The sequence below is a fragment of the Protopterus annectens genome, chromosome 3.part0 (genome assembly GCF_019279795.1).
Source record: "Protopterus annectens isolate FY-2018-M chromosome 3.part0, PAN1.0, whole genome shotgun sequence".
NCBI classification, from domain to species: domain Eukaryota; kingdom Metazoa; phylum Chordata; order Ceratodontiformes; family Protopteridae; genus Protopterus; species Protopterus annectens.
Window position 1 is genome coordinate 782,937,479 of NC_056731.1, and position 21,832 is coordinate 782,959,310.

Genomic DNA, 21,832 nt, shown 5'->3' on the forward strand with positions numbered 1-21,832 from the left:
CATGCTCCACGTAAAGAAATCCCAATCCCTCCGAGCTACACACTCTAGGGACCTAAACATTGTCACCACAATAAACAGAACATGCTGGAGGGATAGATTCCCTGTCTCAGAGACTTCCCATACTCTGGAACAAACTACCTATCTATATCAAACAAAGCTCCTCATTAGCACTCTTCAAGAAAAATCTTGATGATTGGATGGGAGATAGGAAATTCACCCCGGGGATCACTTCTGTGGCTCTGCTTGACAGGGGCACAGGAAAATAATTTTCTTGGGTGGCAAAAGCCAGGTTACCATTTGGCTAGGCTTATACAGGCCCTAGGGCCAATAGCCTAGTACCTACCTATGAACCTATGAGCGTCAAGCAGTTTGGCCTTTATGTCATCAGGTAATGACTGGAGCCTTAACCATGAATGTTTTGTAGAACAGATGCAGAGGCCGCAGCCCTGGAAGGATACCTCCACTGCATCATAGCTGCACCCAATGGAATGTCTAGCTACCTGAGAAGATGCAGACAGTAGATTGAGAACCTGAGACTTAACCTCTGAGTCAGGGCATTTGGACAAAGCCTGAGATGCTTGAGAAAGCAAAGCCAGGGAGTACCTAGACAAGTGTGTCTGGTAATTAATAGCACCAATAGCTAAGGTGGACGAAGTATATACTTTTTTACCCAGCCTTACCAGTATCCTGCTGTCCTTATCAGAGGGAAGCAGCTTAGCAGAAAGAGACAAATGAGAAGATTTGTCAGAGGCAATAGAGACCACAGCAGGGTCAGCAGAGGTGTATTTATAAAGAAACATGCAGTCATCTTAGACCTTATAAAATCTATCAGATCTCTTGGGAGCAGGGGCTTGGGAATCAGGGTTTTTAAAAGTGGAAGCAAAAGCATCCAAGAAAGCAGGAAGAACAGGCAGAACTGCAGAGGGTGCAGGGGCTTCCATTTCAAGAAGCTCATAGTAACATTTTTGTGCTTCTGAAATTTGGGAGGAATCCCATTTAAAAAGTTCCCTCATCTTATTAATAGTTTCCCCAAAAGAAAGCTCTTCAATATGGGAATCTCCCCCATTAGACTCCTCCTCAGGAGAAGCATATTCCAGAAGGGAAGGAATCTGGGTGGAGTATGCCATGGAGTCTTCATCAGAAAAGGAATCTTCAGAGTCAGATTCAAGGACCTTCGACTCTGAAGCCTGCACAGAGGAAAAACCTGAGACCCAGAACCCAGTACAGGAGAAGAAGTGAATGCTGGAATAGGGAGGGAAGAAGAAGAAACTGAAGGCCTCAGCACCATCAGGCCCTAATAAGACCCTGTGAAAATGCACCCCAATCTGATTGAGGAGTGGAAGGATTTTTCGGGTGCTTGGTTTCCCGTTTCTTTTTAACGGGCTTCTCCACTGGCGGAAAGAGGTCAGACGTAGGCTTAACATATGATGGATCCCTAGGTGGAGGGGCAGGAGCGTCTCAAGAGTCCTCCAGTAGAACGAGCCACAGTTCTCTTAAGTCATTTGAACTGGACATCTGCATAGACTCTGATGTGCTAGGATCCACACACTTGACAGCTTCCCCAGAGGTACCCGCCAAAGTGATGGACCTGACGTCCAACTATACCACCGGGTCTTCACCGACCTCAAGGGGAACATCAGAGGAGACAGCCACAGTGGAAGAGGATTCAGGTGTTAGCTTGCTTACCTTCCTCTTCAAACTTTGCTCGGCCGAAGGACCCCTGGAACCCTCCATTGTGTCCCTAGCCAGATGTTTGAGTAGGCCAAAAGATGGCTTTGCAAAGTCTTAGGCATGAAGGCCTGGCAAATAGAACAGGAACAGTGATTGTGACTAGGCCCCAAACAAAACAAGGAAAGCTCATGACTATCCTTATGTGGAATCTGCCTTCCACACCTGCACCTGCCCTTCCTGGATGACATGAACAATAGCAAATGGCAGTACCAAGAAAATAAATCCCCAAAGGGGTACTTATCTGAAGTTGGAACTGGAGCGAAGGAATCCAAACTCAGACTGTACAAATAGGAGTCAACCTTTCTGAATGGCGGTGAAAAAGGTCTGAGTAAGGTATGTGCGGATGTCCCTTTTATGACTTACGTTTTCAGTACCTATGTGCGATGTCCCACGTACTGGCAATGGCTATAAGCTTTTGTGTACAGGCTGGACGTCTGGTCAATTTGAGGAATACAACCTATATGTAAAGAATACTGCAGCACTGAATAGAAGGACATCTACCATTACAGTAATTTTATACGTACCTTTGCATTTTTTTCTGAAAAGTTTTCTATCATGGTATAATGTAATATCATATGCATTCACTATAAATAGTGTACTTCTGCTGTTGTATGAAAACAAAAATATGTTTGGTAACAATTTTGTTGGTATACCTGTCTCTCCGTTTTTCTTCTTACCTTCATTTTCATTAGTAAGAGTTAATGATCAGTAAAACATAACCATTTACATTCTATTGTGTGTACTTGTTTTCAAAACGTGAAAGAACAACAGATAGACACTGGAGCAAAAGCAGGAAGATGCAATTTGCTTTTGCCAATGCTGGCACTTGGCAAAAAGGGACGCACTTTTCCACACAAACCATGTTTTTTCCTTTCTCCAATTGTTGGTGATTCTAGAAAATAAATAATATGCTGGAGGTATGGGAGTACATCCTCCTTGTCGGGGAAGCTGTCCGAAAGTATTTTAGTTAACTGGGTTTACTTCTGTTAGTAGTGGACAGTAAATGCTGAGATTAGTTTCTTGCTTTCTGCCTGTTTTGCGTCACTCAGTTTTGTTTTTGTCCTGTATCTGAGTGTTGCTTTTTTACACAGAAATGTCTAAAAGTATGAGTGTTTTAAATGTGAAGTCAAGTACTTTGTAGGAATGCATGCATAAATTCGGTCTACTACAAAACCAAAGATCCACAAAATTGTGCTGTAGTACAGACTTTACTTTGTCAGTTTCCTGGCCTTCCCTATACTTTAACTTCACAACAATAATCTGTAAAGCCCAAAATGTTCTTAGGCAAATCAGATACCCAGAACTGTTTCTTCATTGTTCATTTTATCCCTGCATTTCACACCACCTTAATATGCAACGTTTGCCTCTTCATTATCATTAGTTTCACCGTTTTATATTATTTCTTTGCTCATGAGCAGTTCAGTTCTGCTTTAACATTCTGCCTAGATTCTAACCTTGTTCACTCCTCAGTTATCAAGACTATTTAATTACTGCTTCTCCTGTTCAGTTGTCCTTTCCCTGAGCCATCTCACAGCTACTCAGCCACATCTTGCCAGTTTCTCTTGCACTATTAATAATTCCTTTCACTACTACCAACTTTTTGCTCCTTTGCTGCTGACCATCAGTTCATTAGCTGCCACAGTCTCCCCTTATTATTCCCTGGATCTACCACACCCACCTAAGCCTCACTTGGGCTTTAACTCACCCCACATCCGGGGCTGGTGAGAAGATGGAGGACACCAGTGCAGCATCATATTGTCATCATGGAGTGTTATTGATTATGCCGTAACTTCCTACTCCATGCACTTAATGTCTGAGGGTGGGCAATGGTGTATTCCTATGCCACTGTGGTGACAAGCCATTGTACCCTCCCCTCACCTATTCCCCCCACAATACCTCCTTGACCTCCACCAGGGGTCAACCATGACCTGCATCCTAGTGCATACCCTCCCTCTCTAGGATGGGGACACCCATCCTTTCCCTGCCAACACCTCAGACACCCGAGTCACTGTTTGATCACTGGTCAACTGGACCATAGTCGGGGCTTCATCACCTTGGGCCACACTGCAGATTTCCCATCTTCCTTTTTTTGATTCATATGCAGTAGAGTTTCTGGTATCACTGTTGACTGAATACAACTATCCTCAAGCCATCTTTCCCTTCTGCCATAAAATTGAAAGGGAAATTATCTAACTGTATCTCATTCATACCCAAAGTTACTATCCATAGTCTCCTCAATAAAGAATTGTTTTGTTCCTTCCTCCTCCATTTCAGTTTTTTTGAGCAATATATGTACACCCCACTAGTCAACAGAGTAGTTGTCTAGTGTCTTAACTACGTTTTCCTGATTCAATTTAAATACATTTCCAGACCTTTATTGAAGGTGTCCTTACTGGATCAGCATGCTTACCTGCATACCAGATGAATAAAAATGAAGTAAAGTGACAGCTATCAAATATATGATTTAGTAAAACCAATATATTTGATAGAAAATGTCATACTCCTTGTGTACAAACTGGATTTCAGATAGTACCTGAATGTTTTTATTTCTGTTCAAGACTTGGGTTTATCAACACTAACAAAATTGCTCTTGAGTATTACGAATGCTTTCAAGCACATTTTAATTGGTAAAAGTGTGTTTTTGACAGTTACAAATTTATATATATTTACTGAAATTTTAAAGTATATGGTGTGATGTGTTAAGAACTTAGAATATTAGCATATTTCATTATTTAGCTCCAGGATGTAGTAGCTATCTGCATGATGAAGGGAAATGTAACATTTGTTGGAAAGTCCAATTTCTGAACAGTATAAGAAAATAATTATCCAGTTTATTTGTACTAATCTTGAAATATGTAGATTGAAAGCTGTTGTGGGAAGAGCAGTGGAGACATTTTCTTTAATAAGGGACAGAAATGATAGTAAGAAACAGGGCATTTCCTTGTCAGACCACAAATAGGGTAGTTGTGACTGGGCCAGTACAGGTGTTTTTTTTTTTTTTTAACTTATTTACTTTTTCATAAATTATTCAGTACAAATATGACAGAATCATATGATTACTGTTCTCTATTCTTTTCTTGTAAAGTCAGGTACATAGTGTTAAGGCTAGACAGCTTTTGACTAGCACTTTTAGCATAAGGTGTGATGGAGAAGAATTCATCTGTCTCCATTCCCATTTGCTGTTTTCATCAACTCTGACATAAGTGCCAGTCATATTTCAGATTTTTCTGGTCAGTATGTAAGGACAGTGCATATTCTGGCACATATTTTGCATCACTAAATCATTTTGCATGACTGACTGATGTTTCTGTTCTAGAGAATTCAGAAGACATCCTTCTGTAATATGTAAACTATCAATTGCTCCTTCAATTTTAGGACAGCAAATATGCATCCAGCAGCTGGTAAAGGAAAATGACTATTTAAAACAACAACTTCAGCTGTATGAAAGAATGCAAGAACTCACAGATATGTTAAAAGAAAATCACAGGTATGGTAAACTTAAGTATCAGCACTAGAATTCAGTGTCCCATTTTCCTGATGGTAAAGTTGTGCTCTAGCTTGAGAACTCTGAGGTTTTATTTTGTGTACCTTATTTATAAATGTATTGACCTTTTGAAATTATTTATTCTCCTTTATTGCTGTAATGCTGCTTTACCAAGATTTGCAGATGGGCGACTGTGCTACTAGGAAGTATATGGCCTGAAGTCTTAACAAAGTTCACTCCCCAGTCCATGATGAATTTTGGCTAGAGAGCAATCTTACCAGATCCCGGTCACCTGATGTCCAACACTTGTGTGTCACAAGCTTACCCAAGTACAGGCAGTGGAATATAGGGTACTCTCTCATCTTCTGGGTCTTTTGTGAGGATCCCAAGGCCTCTACCTCTAAGGCAGGGATAATGATGCCAATCTCTCTCACTTCTCCACTGGACTTGACCCTACTTTTGGAGATATTCTCATGCTAATGACGAATAGTCTTAGCCAGACTTGGGTCTAACACCTAAATCTCTTCTCTAGGCATGTTTAATACTGGAACCCCCAAGGTTTTGTGCTGTGGCCCTAACTGTTCTAGCTTTTCATTAATGACATATCTTATTACCTTCCCTCTTTAAACATTATTCTATATGCTGATGGTATTATCTTTAAAGCCAGTAAATGCTTCTCTACTTTGTAAATATAATTACAGATTTCATTCTCTGAACTATGCCATTGGGCAGAAGCTAACTATCTTATCAGTCTCAAAAAGCTAATGTTATGTTTGCTTCCAAATGAAAACTGCTTCACACTCCTAACATTTCCATTAAAGATACCCGCAATAATCCTATCCCCAAAGTTACTGAATACAAAAATCTTGGTCATACCCTAGACCCTGCCCTTTCTATCACATCCCATACTGATAATATCACAAATAAAGTACTTGCACAGCTAAAACTCTGCTACCGAATCTCTCATTTTCTTTCCCCTTGGCATTCTCTGCCCTGGCCAAAAATGTGCTTCTCCCATAAACTGGAATATGGCCTTCCTTTCCTCGCCTTTAATTCTGTGTTTAATACTCTGAGAATACAGACAGCAGAAAGCAAAATCTGCTGTTTCTCAGTACATGCAGATGCCCAGTCTCACCACTGTAATCTTTTTAAAAAGCTTAAACTACCTGTCACAGAAAGATCAACATTTTTGCTTTTTAAAATTTGAAATAAGGGATCTGATGATGTCAGTTTTCATTCTATCCTCAGTTGTTGGGTTCGGATCCAAGCCTCTGATCTGACTCTGCCATTACTAAAGCTCATGGTAACCAAAAAGCTGTCAAGCTTCTCTCTTATCCATAATGCACCACCCCTAACATATCCCAGATCTCGTTGGATGTTTTTCCCAAAAAGACATGGTCAGCCTTAGCTCTCAAGTTTCCTTAAAGATGAGTGTAGTTTTTGTTTTTCTCAAATCTTTTATATATATATATATATATATATATATATATATATATATATATATATATATATATATAAAACATTTATTCCCTTACCCTCTCACCTAATTGTTGGTAATTTGTTTCCCTTTTTTTCTGTCTGTCATAGATGTTAGTGTAGTTCTCATTACCACTGTTGGTATTCTTTTATTTCTTTCTTTTTGCTTTAAGATCTGATGATGTACTTTTCATTCCTCCTCACTAATGGGTCCCTGATCCGATATTGTCACTTTCCAAGACTTTAGGATCTGAGTCTTGAACTCCTCCCTCTACCCATGATGCACTGTGCCTTCCTCAACTCCCCAGATCTCCTTTGCAGCGCATTGCATCCAGACGTGGTTCCAGTCTCAAGATAGTGGTGTTAGTGTTTTTGTGAAAAAGTTTCTTTTATAAACAGTTATTAGTGTCTTAAATTCTTTCTTTCTTCTCTGTTTTCACCTCCCTTTTATAGTTATCAAAGCGTTAGGGGACTTTAGAGTTTCCCCTTTTTACTTTCATGCCATTGGCACTCTTCTATTAAAAAGAAAAAAAAAAAGAAAAAAAAGCTTTTCTGGTTAAGGTTATTTAGCTTATATAGTCATTTGACTTTACTATTGCTAATGATAATCAGGTTTTCGTATTATGATCATGTGTGTTTGTGTACTGCTTGTAATAATGTCTGAGAAACCAACGAGTTCAAGAGATGCAGTTCTTGTGGGCACAAGATCGCTAACTGGGATGCCCACAAGAAGTATCTCTGTTGCCTAGGCCCAGGACATTTAGATATGGAGTGTGTAGTGTGTGTGGCTTTGAATTCCTGGGCTTTAGCTGGACACAGAAACAAGCTCATTTTAAAGGGCTTGTTGCCTGCGCCTTCCACTTTGAAGCTCAAACTGTACTACTGGCTCCAAGTGCCCCCTCTTAGCTTCCTCTAGGGAGTCTGAGCTTGGCAGGAAAAACTCTAAGGTCTCAGATCAATTGGCATCGGATTAGAGCACCTCCAGTAAATCATTGGATCCGATGATTTCTTCATATCAGTCAGATGCAGCTCCTATGGTTTTGAGGCAAGTGTCAGATCCGAAGGATCTGTCTAATCCATCTTCCTTGGCTCAGAGCACCCATAAGCCTATGGATCCTATTGTAATATCAGGATCCCCCATTCCTGGCACCCCTTTCTTGGATCCTAGGGCTTCAGACCCAGTGGTTAAGAGCCTGATATCGTCCTTCCAGATGGAACTGGTATCCCCAGCTCTTCCCTTGAAGGTCCTTCAAGCTTCTTCTAAGTTAAGATATGCTTCCTCAGCTTCTTCCAGGTCTTCCCGAAGCTTCACCAAGGCCAATATGAACAAAATGATGTGGAAGTTTCTCAGGGCCCAGATCCAGATGGGAGTCTTGCCATCTCTATCCCATCTCGGATCCATGAGTTCTCCTCTTCCTTCCCCTACAGACTCCTTGTTCGATCCGACCCCTGGTTCCAGAATCCCAGAAGCCTGGGTACTCGAGAGAATTGATGTCAGATCTGAGGAAGTTTCCTTCCTTGACTCTGACTGCATCCCTGAGCAGCACTGGCTCCATTTTTGTCAGATAAGAGCAGGTCCTGGATCCAAGACATCAGGGCTGACTTTAGGGGTTGACTTTGGCTCTGACTTTGTCAGATCTGTCACTTCCCCTCTGGGCTTCGCCCTTCAACAACTTGGGTCCAGATCTGTTGGGAGGCCTCGGATCTGTGGATGGTTCTGCTCTCTCCTCTCTGGTGACTTCAGTTCTGAGGGAGAGGGAGGGGGCCTTCTAGGTTGCAGAAACTGCTTTCTCTAGGTTTAGAGTTGTCCCTCACACCTAGGGTCTGCCTTGTCCTTCATTGGATCTGAACACTGGGCCTGTCTTTCCTGTCCTAGGTCAGCCTGTCCCGAGGAGTCTCTAGGCTACCCATCAGGGAATCCCCCCTCATCTTCTGATACCTGCCCAGAACACCCCATGGAGGAGGTCTCTCAAAAGTAAAAGTGTAAAAGGAAGCATGTAGATGTCCCTATGGCATCCTTAACAGAGGATCTGAAGTAGGAGATTCATTTGTCTGCAACCTGTGGGTTATGGATCCGATATCGGATCCGAACCGGCATGGTTTACCAGCTATGGATCCAAGCTCTCAGCTCCTCCCCTCACCCATAATGCCCTGCTCTACCCTCATGACCTCAGATCTCGTTTGCCGTGCATGGTGACCAGATTGTTTTTCAAGCTCTCCAGCTAAGTGCTAGTTTCAAGTATTTAAATTGTAAAATTTAAGATTTTTTTTGGTTATTTGTGTGAAAGTGTAGGTTTCCCCTTTGGTATATTTACTTTTTTTAGTGTTTAATCTAAAAGTTATATCCCTCCCCTCGCTGTTAGCGTAGTGTGTGTGTGTTGGGCCTGTGAGTGATTTTGTGTTTTCTTTAGTTACTTCTTTAGTTATAGTAACTACTGTTGTAGATTGGGATGTCTGAGCAACCCAAGTCTATTTTTTCTAAATTCTCCGAGTGTGGCCATAAGCTTTCCCCAGCTGATGGCCACACTCGGTGTGTTAGATGCCTGGGGGTTGAACACCTCACATCTGGATGTTCCATTTGTGCAGGGTTCAACCCCAGGGCATTGAAGGAGCGGAGGTCCAAGCTTGTTTTGGCGGGCCTTTTACCGCCCGACTCGGCTCCGACCTCCGCTCCTTCGGGAGTAACCGTACCCACGGTTATTCCTTCTGCGGCTCCCCCTCCTCCTCCTGGGACTCAACCTCCCGTTTCTGGTTCGGAGGAGAGGGATGCTAAGAAAAGGGACCGGAGGGAGAAGCACCATAAGCGGCGGGCCGAGACCTCTGTTTCGGCCCCGCCAGCCAAGCGGGCTTCTCCCCCGGCTCCATTGTCGGCTCCATTGTCGGCTCGGTCTCCTCCTCCTCGGCTCCGGTCTCCAGTGTGTTTTTCACCGGGACCTGAGGAGGAGGAGACCCGATCTCCATCGAGGCTATCGAGGAGGCACTCTAGGCCTACCTCGGTAGCCTCGTCGAGATCTACGTATAGCCTTTCGGATGCTGATCTGGACCGGATGATGAGAAGGTTCATCCAGGCCCAGATGCAGATGGGAGTGCTCTTGCTCCCCCCCCCTCTGGGGGGGGGGGGCTCAACACCCTTTTTCAAACCGATTGCTCCTTTTCCGACCCGCTACCCAGGTTCGGAGCAGTTGGAGCCGAGCAGCTTCGGAGCCGGGGGTGGGTCGGCGCCGATAGTACTTTGTACTTCGGATCCGACCCTGCCCTCGAGTGCATCGGATCCGACCTCTCGGAGCCTGGATCCGAGCCTCGGATCCGGGGGGATCAGTGCTCCTTCGGCGCCGTCTTTGTCGGAGCGCACTGTCCCTTCGGATCTGAGCGCTTCGGCGCCGGCTCCGATCCACTCTTCGGATCCGAGGGGGAGCCGATTGTCGGATCCTTTGGTCGAGGTCGGCTCCCCTTCGGCGTTTGATGTAGTGGAGAGGGCCCTGTTGAGGGTCTCCGGACCCCCGGCACTTGTTTCGGCTCCGTCCCGCGCTCCCTCTGCACTGGGTCAGGCTTCCACCATCCGGCCCTTGGGACAGCCCGCTTCTGTGCCCCAAGCTGCTCCCCTGGAACAGGGTGGTGCTTGCGAGGAGTCCTCTGACAGCCCCCCAGAGGATGTTCCTCGCAAGCATACGTGCAAAAGGAGGCACACTGACTCCCCCGAGTCTCTCACAGAAGACACGGACTTGGAGGAAGGGGAAGGCTCCCCACAGTCACCCCCCGAGGATGTCTCATTTGGGGACATCATGGAAATGCTCCGTATAAGGGGGGGGGTCTGCCCCCAAGTCTTCCTCGGACGAGTCCGTGTTCTTGGAGGCATTTGAAGCGGGCCCGTCTATCTCTTGGGTGTCCCCTCCTGCCGACCCCCTGGTGGACCTTATTACCACCAGGGCATGGAAGGAACCGGACACCGTGGAGCCAATCCCTAAGAGGCCCGATAGGATCCTCAGCCCACTGTCCGACCGTGCCCATTGGAGTAAGGGGCCTCCGGTAGATGCCATGTTGATGGCGGCGGCCACCAAGAGGGAACTTGCTCAGGAGAGTCCCTCAGTCCATCCCCCGAGCAAGGAGTCTCGGATGATGGACCGCTTGGGGAAGCGGATGTTTAGTTCAGCGACCTTCTCGGTAAGGGCGCTGAACTACCTGGCACACATCATTAGGATGCAGCGAGATCTCATTAAAGAATACGCTGCATCTCCCCCAGAGTCCATGTCGGAGGAGGACAAAATGCTGCACTCCACCCGCATGGCCACTCTTAGATCAGTTACTAATACCTCTATGCGGCTACTCTCCCATGCTACGGAAGGCGCCGCTAGAGCCGCAGTGGCAGGCCTAGTCACTAGACGTCAGGCCTGGCTCCGTCACTGCGATTTTTCTGAGCCCTTCAAAGCGTCATTTGCGAATGCCCCCTTTGATGGTTCTGCCCTCTTTGGCAAAACCGTTCGCAACACTTTGACCCAGAGCGAGAAGGACGGGAAGACGCTGTCTGCCGTCGGAATCCGCTTCTCTGCACCCCAGAGGCCCTACTCTAGGAACCAAAAGGGTCAGAAGAAGATGTGGTTCCGGAAGTCGCAGCAATCCCAGCCTGCTCCGGACAACCAGTCCTTCCGTGGCAGAGGAGGACAGGGAGGACGCCGCCCTAGAGGCAGAGGGGCTCCCAGGAACTTCGGGTCCAGAGAACCTTTCTCTGAACGGCCGCGCAGCAACCCTGAGGGTTGCCCGGCTGCTCCACTCTGGAGGCAGTCGGGGATGTTTTTCGGGCACCTAGCGGCATGGGAGTCCATAACATCAGACCGCTGGGTTCTCCAAATCATATCCAGAGGATACCGCATCCCTTTTCGTCACTTACCGAAGTTGAAGTCCCTCCCAGACGTTCCACCCGGTCAACGGGAGGCCGCTTTGGCAGAAATTGGCCATCTGCTAAAGAAAAGAGCCATCCAGCCCGTCCCCCCAGACCAGATCGGATCAGGGTTCTACTCCAGGTTCTTTTTAGTGCCAAAAAAGACGGGGGAACTAAGACCAATTCTAGACCTTTCTCTCTTGAACCTGGCAGTCCCCAAGAAAAAATTCCGAATGGTCACTCTGCAATCTATTCTCCCCCTTCTGGGAGAAAATCACTGGATGTGTTCTATAGACCTCAAAGATGCATACTACCACATCCTGATGGACAGGTGCTCCAGGAGGTTCCTCCGCTTCTGGCTGGGAGCCAGTCACTACCAGTTCCGGGTCCTTCCCTTTGGTCTCACCACAGCCCCCAGGGTGTTCACCAAAGTATTAGTAGTGGTAGCGGCCCACCTGAGGCTTCAGGGGGTGCAGGTCTTCCCCTACCTGGACGACTGGCTTCTTACCGCCCCAACAAGGCATCTACTACTATTGGCGCGAGACTCCTTTCTCCATCTTGCTCCCTTTCTGGGCATTACAATAAATACAAAGAAATCCAACCTGGCGCCCACACAGCTCTTAGATTTTATAGGGGCCAGGTTAGACACAAGGAGTTTAAAAGCCTTCCTCACTGCGGACAGAGTTCAAAATCTGCAGCTCCAGGTGCGGGCCATTCTCCACTCAAGTTCTGTTCCGGCGGAGTTGGTCCTGAGGGCTCTAGGGTCCATGGCGTCTGCTATAGCACTTCTTCCTCTTGCCAGGCTCAATATCGCATCCTCCAGTGGACTCTCTTAGTACAATGGTCATACCTTGCTCTCCCTATGCATCATCCCATTGCGATCAGCAAGGCTTGCAAGCGGTTCCTCCTGTGGTGGCTTCACTCCCCAGATCTCCACGGAGGCCGCCCATTTTGTGCTTCTCCCCCTCTCGCCACGGTGACCACGGACGCCTCCCGCCTCGGGTGGGGGGCATTTTTGGGCCGGACCGTCCAAGGCACGTGGAGCGATTCAGAGACCTTACTGCATATCAACGTTCTAGAGATGAGAGCAGTGCTCTTAGCGTTGCTAGCACTTCAGGACTTTCTTCCCTTGGGAACAATTGCGATTCAATCGGACAACATGTCTGTTGTCTGGGACATCAACAAGCAAGGGGGAACAAGGTCTTACCCCCTTTGTCGAGAAGCCATGAGAGTTTGGGAATGGGCAATCTCCACCAACCGCTTTCTAATAGCAACGCACATTCCGGGTCGGTCCAACATCATGGCGGCCAAGCTCAGTCGCACCATTCTGACCCCTTACGAGTGGTCTCTCAATTTTCAAGTAGCGGAACGCATATTCGCACGGTGGGGAACTCCTTCATGCGATCTTTTTGCCTCTCCCTCAAACACCAAGTGCGACAGTTTTTTCGCTCTGATACCCCCTCCAGGAGGTTCTCCAAGAGACACTCTGGTGCATGCTTGGCCACCCGGTCTTCTGTACGCTTATCCATCCTTGCCTCTGATGCTCCAAGTTCTTCAGAAAGCCTCTCGGGTGGGTTGCAGAATGATTCTCATTGCTCCATTTTGGCCTCGACAGATCTGGTTCCCCTTTCTAAGGTCTCACTCGGTGAATCCTCCTTGGATTCTAGATCCCATTCCGGATCTGATATCCCACCCATCCTGCATATCTCCTCCGAACCTGGACAACCTGAAGCTGACCGCTTGGCTGCTCCAGTTCCACTCTTGATCAGGACTCCCGGTATTTCGTCACCTGTTAAGGCAATCCTGGTGGCAGCTCATAAACCGTCCACTAGGAAAGTCTACCGCAGCAAGTGGAAGCGGTTTTCTTTGTGGGCGGAGCGGCAAGGCCTGAATCCCTTCACGGTTCCTCTCCCTTTAGTGCTTGACTTTCTAACCACTCTTTTTAACGATGGTGCCAGCAGTTCCACAGTCAAAGTACAACTGGTGGCAATTTCTCATTATCGCATTGGTCATGACTCTAGTCCACTCATGTCAGACAAGTTGTGTAAAGTTTTCCTTAAAGGTACTTTCCTTCTCAGGCCCCCTGTGAAACAAGCGGTTCCTCCTTGGGACCTCTCCTTAGTTCTCCAGGCCTTGACCGCCCCCCCCCTTCGAACCAGCAGCTACGGTGGATCTCAAATTCTTGTCTTTCAAGACAGCCTTTTTAGTAGCCATTACATCGGCCAAGAGAGTTTCAGAGCTCCAAGCATTATCAGCTAAACCTCCTTACTTGGTATTTCATCCGGACCGTGTTTACCTCAGGACCAACCCGTCCTTTCTTCCTAAAGTAGCTTCTGAAGCAAACATTAATCAATCCATTAACCTCCCTGTTTTCTTTCCTAAATATGAAAACAAAGGTGAATACAAGCTTCACTCCTTAGATGTTCACAGGCAACTTAATCTAAACAGAACGGCTGGTCATAGGCAATCCGACCAGTTGTTTATTTCCTTTGCTAAATTTAATTTGGGCAAGTCAATTTCTTAAGTTTCTCTGTCTCGCTGGATTTCACAGTGTATCTTATTGGCTTATCAAGCTTCAGGAAGGCCCGCACCGGAGGGTGTACATGCCCATTCAACCCGGTCAGTATCTACCTCGGCAGCCTTTAAGGCTAGGATTCCTCTAGATGATATTTGTGCAGCAGCCACGTGGGCTTCATCTCATACTTTTATTTCCCACTATAAGTTGGATCTTGCATCTAGGGGTAGAGCATCATTTGGCTCCAGCGGTGCTCGGAATATCCTTCCATGATGGCCGCCCAAGATTCAGGTAGCTGGGGACTCTGTCCCACAGGTTGCAGACAAATGAATCTCCTACTTCAGATTTAGAAGTTATGTACTCACCATAACGTTCCATCTGAGTAGGTGTATTCATTTGTCTGCAACCATCCCGCCCTCCTATCCCCCTGGCCTTTCAGTTTCCTGCATATTATGTGTTACCCTTTTCAGGGTGTTCTTGCTGTTGGCAAACTCGATCTGAGGTCATGAGGGTAGAGCAGGGCATTATGGGTGAGGGGAGGAACTGAGAGCTTGGATCCATAGCTGGTAAACCATGCCGGTTCGGATCCGATATCGGATCCATAACCCACAGGTTGCAGACAAATGAATACACCTACTCAGATGGAACGTTATGGTGAGTACATAACTTCTAATTATTGACTTCGATGAGGGAGAAGGATCTCACCAATCACCACCTAAAGATGTCTCCTTTAGAGACATTCTAGAACTTCAGCAGAAAGGTGGATGATCTGCCCAACCTCCTCCTGAGGAATCTGTCAGAACAGACCTGTCTAAGTCCTGGGCAACTCCCCCAGCAGATGAGCTGATTGACCTAGTCTTTCACTGGGCCTGGAAGGAGCTGAACACAGTCGAGCCCATCCCCAAGCACCTCGACAGGTTCCTAAGTCCAACATCAGGTCATACACATTGGAGTAAAGGAGTTCCTGTAGATGCCATTGTTGTTGCAGCAGCCACTAAGAAGGAACTAGCGGAAAAAAGCTCCACTGTCCTTCTGCCTAACAAGGAGTCTCGAGCATTGGACAGACATGGAAAGCACATTTATGCCTCAGTTACCTTCACAATGAGGTCATTGAACTATTTGGCACCCTTCATCTGTTCGTAGTGAGACCTGGTTAAAGAATTATCCAACTCTCTTGCTGAGACCATGTCGGAGGAGGACTTGAAAACATTCTCTCTCCAACTGGCTACTCTTCCCTCACTAATTCCTCAATGAGGTTGCTTTTGCATGCTGTAGAAGGCATCTCACGAGCAGCTTGTACAGGCATAGCCATCAAGAGACTTGCTTGAGTGCGGCTTTATGACTTTGTGTAACCCTTCAAGGCATCATTCATTAATGCCCCCTTCAATGGGTCCTCCTTATTTGAACCTTCTGTGAAAGACACATTAACCCTCATCGAGCAAGAGGGAAAGGCCTTGTCTGCCATGGGGATCAAAGTTTTCTACCCCTCAGAAGTCTTTCTCCAGGAACCAATGAGGAGGGAAGAAAACTTGGTTCAGGAAGTTGCAAGGCTCTTTTCAGGACCTGCATGGGGATACTTCCTCCACAGGCAGAGGTTGAGCTTTCAACAGCAGGTGAGCCCCAGAGGCAGGGGCCCACATAATCAGGGATCCAGGAAACCTTTCTCTGATAGGCCTTTTCATTGCTCCTGAAGCACTGCCCATCTCTGGAGACAGTCGGGGGTCATCTATCCCTGCACCTGGATACCTGAACAAGTATAACAATACCTGGGTGCTAAACATAATATCCAGAGGCTATTACATTCCCTTTTCCCTAACTCCTCCAAGTCTAAGTCAGAGGGAGTATGCAGTATGAGAAGTTCAAAAACTTCTACAAAAAGTGAGTCATCCAAAGGTCCCAACCAAACAATGAGGATTCAGAACTTAATCTCACTTCTTTTTAGTGCCACAAAAACAGGGGACCTGAGAGGTATTCTGGATCTCACCAACTTGAATCATTTTGTCAAGAAGTCAAAGTTCTGAATGGTTACAGTTCAGTCCATTCTGCCACTTTTATGCAAGGATGACTGGATTTGCTTAGTGGATTTTCAAGACGTGTACTCATATCTAGATCAACAGGTGCTCCAGAAGTCATTTGTGCTTTCACCTTGGAGCCAATCATTACCAGTTCAGAGCACTACCCTTTGGACTCGCCACAGCCCCCTGGGTGTTTACCAAATATTTGGCAGTCGCAGTTGCTCACCTGAGGCTAAAGGGATTCCAGGTGTTTCCATATCTAGACGATTGGCTCCTTACTGCACCAAAATGGCATCTTCTGATATAGTTAAGGGACTACCTATTGAGAATCTTAAACCTCCTGGGCATTGCAATAAACCCAGCAAAATTGAACTTGACACCTGTTCAGAACCTACGGTTCATAGGAAAGCAACTGGATTCAACAACACAAGTGGCCTCATTGCCAGTACATCTCATTTTATCTCTGAGACAACATGTTCAAAATTTATTAGAGCTCTTGCAGCCTCCGACAAAGTTGGTTCTAAGGGTTCTGAGGTCAGTGGCAGCTGCAATTGTTCTAGTTCCCTTAGTGAGGTTCTTTTAGAGTTCTCCAGTGGACCATAGCTGTTCAATGGTCCATTCTTTGTCCCCCACTGTCTGCTCCCATAAAACTGTCAAAGATCTGCAGGAATCATCTGCATTTGTGACTGCAGTCACATGACCTGTCTCTGGGCCAACCCTTCTCTCTTCCCCCTGCCATAGCTACAGTGACCACGGATGCTTCCCAGTCTGGGGGGGGGGCACTTCCTAGGAAAGATAGTCCAAGGCATGTGGTCACCTGCAGAGACCAAACTGCATGTACGTGCCCCAGAGTTGAGAGCAGTCCTCCTTGCATTGCAAGCCTTCCAGGACATTCTCCCTCTGGGAATGATTGCAATTCACACAGACAACATGTGAGTAGTCTAGTACATCAACATGCAAGGAGGAATCCGTTCTTATCCATTGTACAGAGAGGCCATGAGAGTTTGGGAATGGGGGATATCCACAGACCATTTTCTGATTACAACTCACATTCTGGGGGTAATCCTTGTTCTAGTGGACAGACTCAGCAGGTCCATTTTGACCCCGCCCGTGTGGTCCCTCAACCAGACAGTAACAAACAAGATAGCCATTGGGGCCAGCCTTGTTGCGACGTTTTTGCCTCTTCCTGAACTAAGTGCAATAAGTATTTTGCTCAGATCTCCCAGGGGGAAAGTCACCAAGGGATGCTCTAGTCCATGACTGCCCCCCCCAGGTCTCCTTTATGCTTACTCCCCACTACCATTGATCCTGAAAGTTCTACAGAAAGCCAGCAAGTTGAAGAGTTCTTTAATCCTCTTTGCCTCTTTCTGGCCTCACAAGGTGCCGTTCCCCTTTCTTTGATCTCACCTCTAGTATCCGCCTTGAATTCTGGATCCCATTCAGGATCTCATATGTCATCCATCAGAAAGACAGCTTCCCAATTTTCATGCCCTCAAGCTGACCGCATGGTTTCTCCAATTCCAATAATTGTAAGAAAGTCCAGGCTAGCCCCTCCATCTGTGACATTATCCTGGCCTCTCAGAGGGCTTCCAGTAAGAAGGCCTACAATAGCAAGAGGAAGAGGTTCTGTATTTGGGTGTCAAAGGAAAATATTGATCCTTTCTCAGCATCCACAGCGTTAGTTCTCTTTTTCTCAGCATTCTTTTTTTCAAGAAGGAGCGAATTTCTCCACCATCAAACTCCAGCTGACTGCCATATTCAGTTTTCATGCTGGGAAGAGGAACTCATCTCTTTTTCTTCCAGGTTATGTAAGGCTTGCACAAAGGTAGTTTTTCATCTTAGACCTCCAATAACAGATCCTTCCCCTCCTTGGGATCTCATGGTGGTACTGCTAGGCCTTACGCAGAAGCCCTTTGAACCAGCAGATTCTTGTGACATGAAAATGTTTTTTCTTGGAAATTGATGATTTTAGAAGATATTACTTCTGCTAAGAGAATATTGGAGATTCAAGCTTTGATAGCTAAACCTCTTTACATCATTTATCACAATGACAGAGTATTCTTAAGAACAAATCCTTCTTTCATGCCTAAGGTGGCCATGGAGTCTAACATTAACCAATCCATTCAGTTACCAGTTTTCTTCCCTAAATTTTCAAACAAAGGTAAATATATTTGACATCATCTAGATGTCCACGGCAATTATGCTTCTACCGCCACAGAACAAAAAGATATAGAAAGTCCAGTCAACGGTTTGTCTTCTTTTCAGCAAGGCAGTTAGGACAGGCAGTTTTGAAAATCACTTTTGCTAAGTGGATGACAGATTGAATTTCCTTCATTTATTCTAAGAAAAATATAGACTTACCCTGATCTCCCAAGGCTCATTCCAACAAGGCTATGGCTACTTCATCTGCTTTTTCTTCCAGAGTCTCAGCTGATGAAGTGTGTGTTGCAGGTACTTGGTCTAAGAATTATAACTTTGTTTCACATTATAAGTTGAATATTGTTTCTAGGAGCAGGGCATACTTTGCCTCGATTGTGCCCTGGCAAATCCTTTCTTAAGGCCCACCCAGGGTTTACATAGCTGAGGACTCTGACCCATTAATGAGAAAGAATGAAAAGGACTTACCATAACTATGTATCTGTGTTGTCCATTTTCATTCCTCCTCACATCCCTCCAATCCATCCCCTGGCCTGGTGCCTTTGTGAAGTGCTTGGAAGAATTCAGAACCCATGGATTCCAGGTTTGAGGCTCAAATATTTTCTTTCTGTGTATGTGTGGTGACTTTCTCAGTTACAGAGCAGCAAACCCGATCTGGGGAGTTGAGGAAGGTAAAGTGCATTGTGGTTAAAGGGAGGAGATCAAGAATCAGATCCTAAAGTCTTGGAAAGTGGCCGAGTTGGATCTGATACCAGATCCAAGATCCATTAATGAGGAAGAATGAAAATTGATAACACAGATACCTAGTTATGGTGAGCACTTAAATTATAATTTTCCTATCTTACTGTTTTTCCCTTTAGTCACCAGCATGTCTGAGAAAATACCTTCTGGTTTTAAAAAGTGTCTGAAATGTGGGCACAAGTTGCCTCTTTCAGATGCTCATATTCTTTGTGTTTACTGTTTGAAGCCTCATCATCTTCAGGAGGATTGTTCAATGTGTAACTATTTCAATCCCAGGGCTCTTGTGGATAGAAAGAATAAACTTATCCTCAAAGGTTTATTGCCATCTTCTTTTGGTGAAGCTATCTCTGGGGCTCAATCCCCCAAACTTAAAGCTGAGGAGTCCTTATCAAAGTCTCCTAAGCCTTCTACTTCCTCAACTACATCTTTGGAGCCATCAAGGTGTAGGTATCAGAATCGGACCCGAAAACAGCTCAAAGCCTCTCCCATTCAGATTAGTGGATCCTATGTCCTGTGATCTGAGAAAGAAATCCACGGATCCAACTACTACAGATCCGATAGTTCTTACAATGATCAGGTTTTCCATTACATATATGATCCAGTGCCTTCCAGGGTTCCCTCCCTCTTTTGGAAAGGAGACAATGCAAGTCACCTTCCCTTGCCTCGTCTCATTCGTCCAGGAGTTTGACTGACAAAGATGTGGACAGAATGATGAAGTTTCTCTTGGTGCAGATTCAGAAAGGTGTTAATAGCTCCTACCCCATTGGGCCAGGAGGCGCATCCACCTATCACACCACGACTATTTGCTCCTTCTCTGATCTATCTGGTCACTTCAGAGTCCCTGGATCTGAACCTTCCAGGTCTGTCTGGCTTAGATCCAAAGATAACTTTATCTTCAGATCCGAAACTTAACTCTGAGTGCACCGGCTCGACATCTTTGTATCCAGGTGACTGTCAGAACAGAAGTTTCCTTGTCTGGTCCAAGGCATTGGAGTCAACTCCTAGGGTTTCAGAGCCGTCTCTGTGCCTGGGTGTTTTGATACTGGAGAGCTTGGTTCCGACTTCCTTCTCGGGAAGATTGCTTTTGTGGCAGAGGAAGGCAGCAGTCCAGAAGCCTGCCTTCTCATGCTCAAGGTCTGTCTTCTGTCAGGAGTTGCCTGCCTTCGAGATAGTGAAGAGAGTATTTTCTGCTCTGACAGGACAGACGGATCCATCCTCCTCGCATCTTCAGTCTATTTCCCAGATGTCTCTGTGCCACATAACTTTATGCTGCAGGGACTGCCAGCACGAAACCCCCAGACCACCCAGCAGTGTTTCAGGATCTCTTGTGACACTTTACAAGAGTCAGTAAGGATTTCGATGAGGGAGAAGGGTCCCTATGATCACCTCCAGAAGACATCTCGTTTGGAGATATCCTTGAGATTCTGAAGCAAGGAGGTGGTTGGACATCCAGCAACCCTTCACCAGAGGGATCAATATTTCTGGAGGCTTTTGGAGCTGACCCGTCTACCTCCTGGTTTACTCCACCCACCGAGTGCCTTGATTTGGTCTCTCAGCAGGTGTAGAAGGAGCCTGACTCAGTTGAGCCAGCCCCTAAAGAGCCCAGATTGGGTTCTGCCTCCACCTGTCTGGAAGGAATTTTGGAGTAAGGGGGTGCTTGTGGATGCCAAAGTCAAGGTGGCAGCCACCAAGAGGGAACTAGCTGAACAAAGTTCCTCCATTCATCCCTCTAACAGGGAGTCTAGGGTAATGGACAGGTTAGGGAAGCATGTCTATGCATCAGTGATATTTAATCTTAGATTGCTGAACTGTTTGATATATTTTACTAGATTACAAAGGGACTTGATCAAGGAACTTTCAAAATCCCTTTCAGGGGCCATTACTGCTGAGGCCCAATCATCTGTGGCCTCTCAGTTGTCTACCCTCCAATCTATTTTGAATTCTTCCATGAGGCATATTTCTCATGCAGCCAAAGGAGCCGTAAGGGCAGCTGGTTCAGGCATACCAATTAGGAGACGCACCTGGATGTGCTTATGTTATTTTACGGAGCCTTTTAAGTCCTCATTCGTCAAAGCACCTTTTCACAACAGTTTATTGTTTGGCCCAAAAGTGAAGGACACATTATCTAGGTGTGGAAGGATGGAAAGACTCTGTCTGCAATGGGCGTACATTAATCAACCCCTCAAAGAACTTTTTCTAGGAATCAACAAGGTGGTTGGAAAATATGGATCTGAAGTAGGAGATTCATTTGTCTGCAACCTGTGGGTTATGGATCCGATATCGGATCCAAACCGGCATGGTTTACCAGCTATGGATCCAAGCTCTCAGCTCCTCCCCTCACCCATAATGCCCTGCTCTACCCTCATGACCCCAGATCTCGTTTGCCGCGCATGGTGACCAGATTGTGTTTTTCAAAGCTCTCCAGCTAAGTGAAATTTATAGTCTTTAAGTGCTTTTTTTTGAAAGTTTTGTGTGAAAGTTGTGTGAAAGTGTAGGTTTCCCCTTATATTATTATACTTTTAGTCTCTTAAAATTTAATTTTACTTATCCCTCCCCTCGCTGGTAGCGTAGTGTGTATTTGGGCCTGTTGAGTGGTTTTGTTACTTTACTTTAGTTTTAGTAACTTTGTTTTTTTTGCTTTTGGGATGTCTGAGCAGCCCAAAGCTGTATTTTCCAAGTGCTCCGAGTGTGGCCATAAGCTTTCCCCAGCTGATGGCCACACTCGGTGTGTTAGATGCCTGGGGGTTGAACACCTCACATCTGGATGTTCCATTTGTGCAGGGTTCAACCCCAGGGCATTGAAGGAGCGGAGGTCCAAGCTTGTCTTGGCGGGTCTT

The 21,832-nt window shown here is 45.9% G+C and overlaps 1 protein-coding gene across 1 annotated transcript in view; it reads left to right on the top strand.

Annotated features, from left to right (window-relative positions):
• Positions 1 to 21,832, top strand: part of CEP72 (centrosomal protein 72) — a 1,336,989-nt gene that overhangs the window by 1,216,578 nt on the left and 98,579 nt on the right. Inside the window, exon 14 of the mRNA XM_044065699.1 lies at positions 5,107 to 5,218. Coding sequence (XP_043921634.1) covers positions 5,107 to 5,218 — 112 coding nt within the window. The remainder of the gene's footprint in view (positions 1 to 5,106; positions 5,219 to 21,832) is intronic.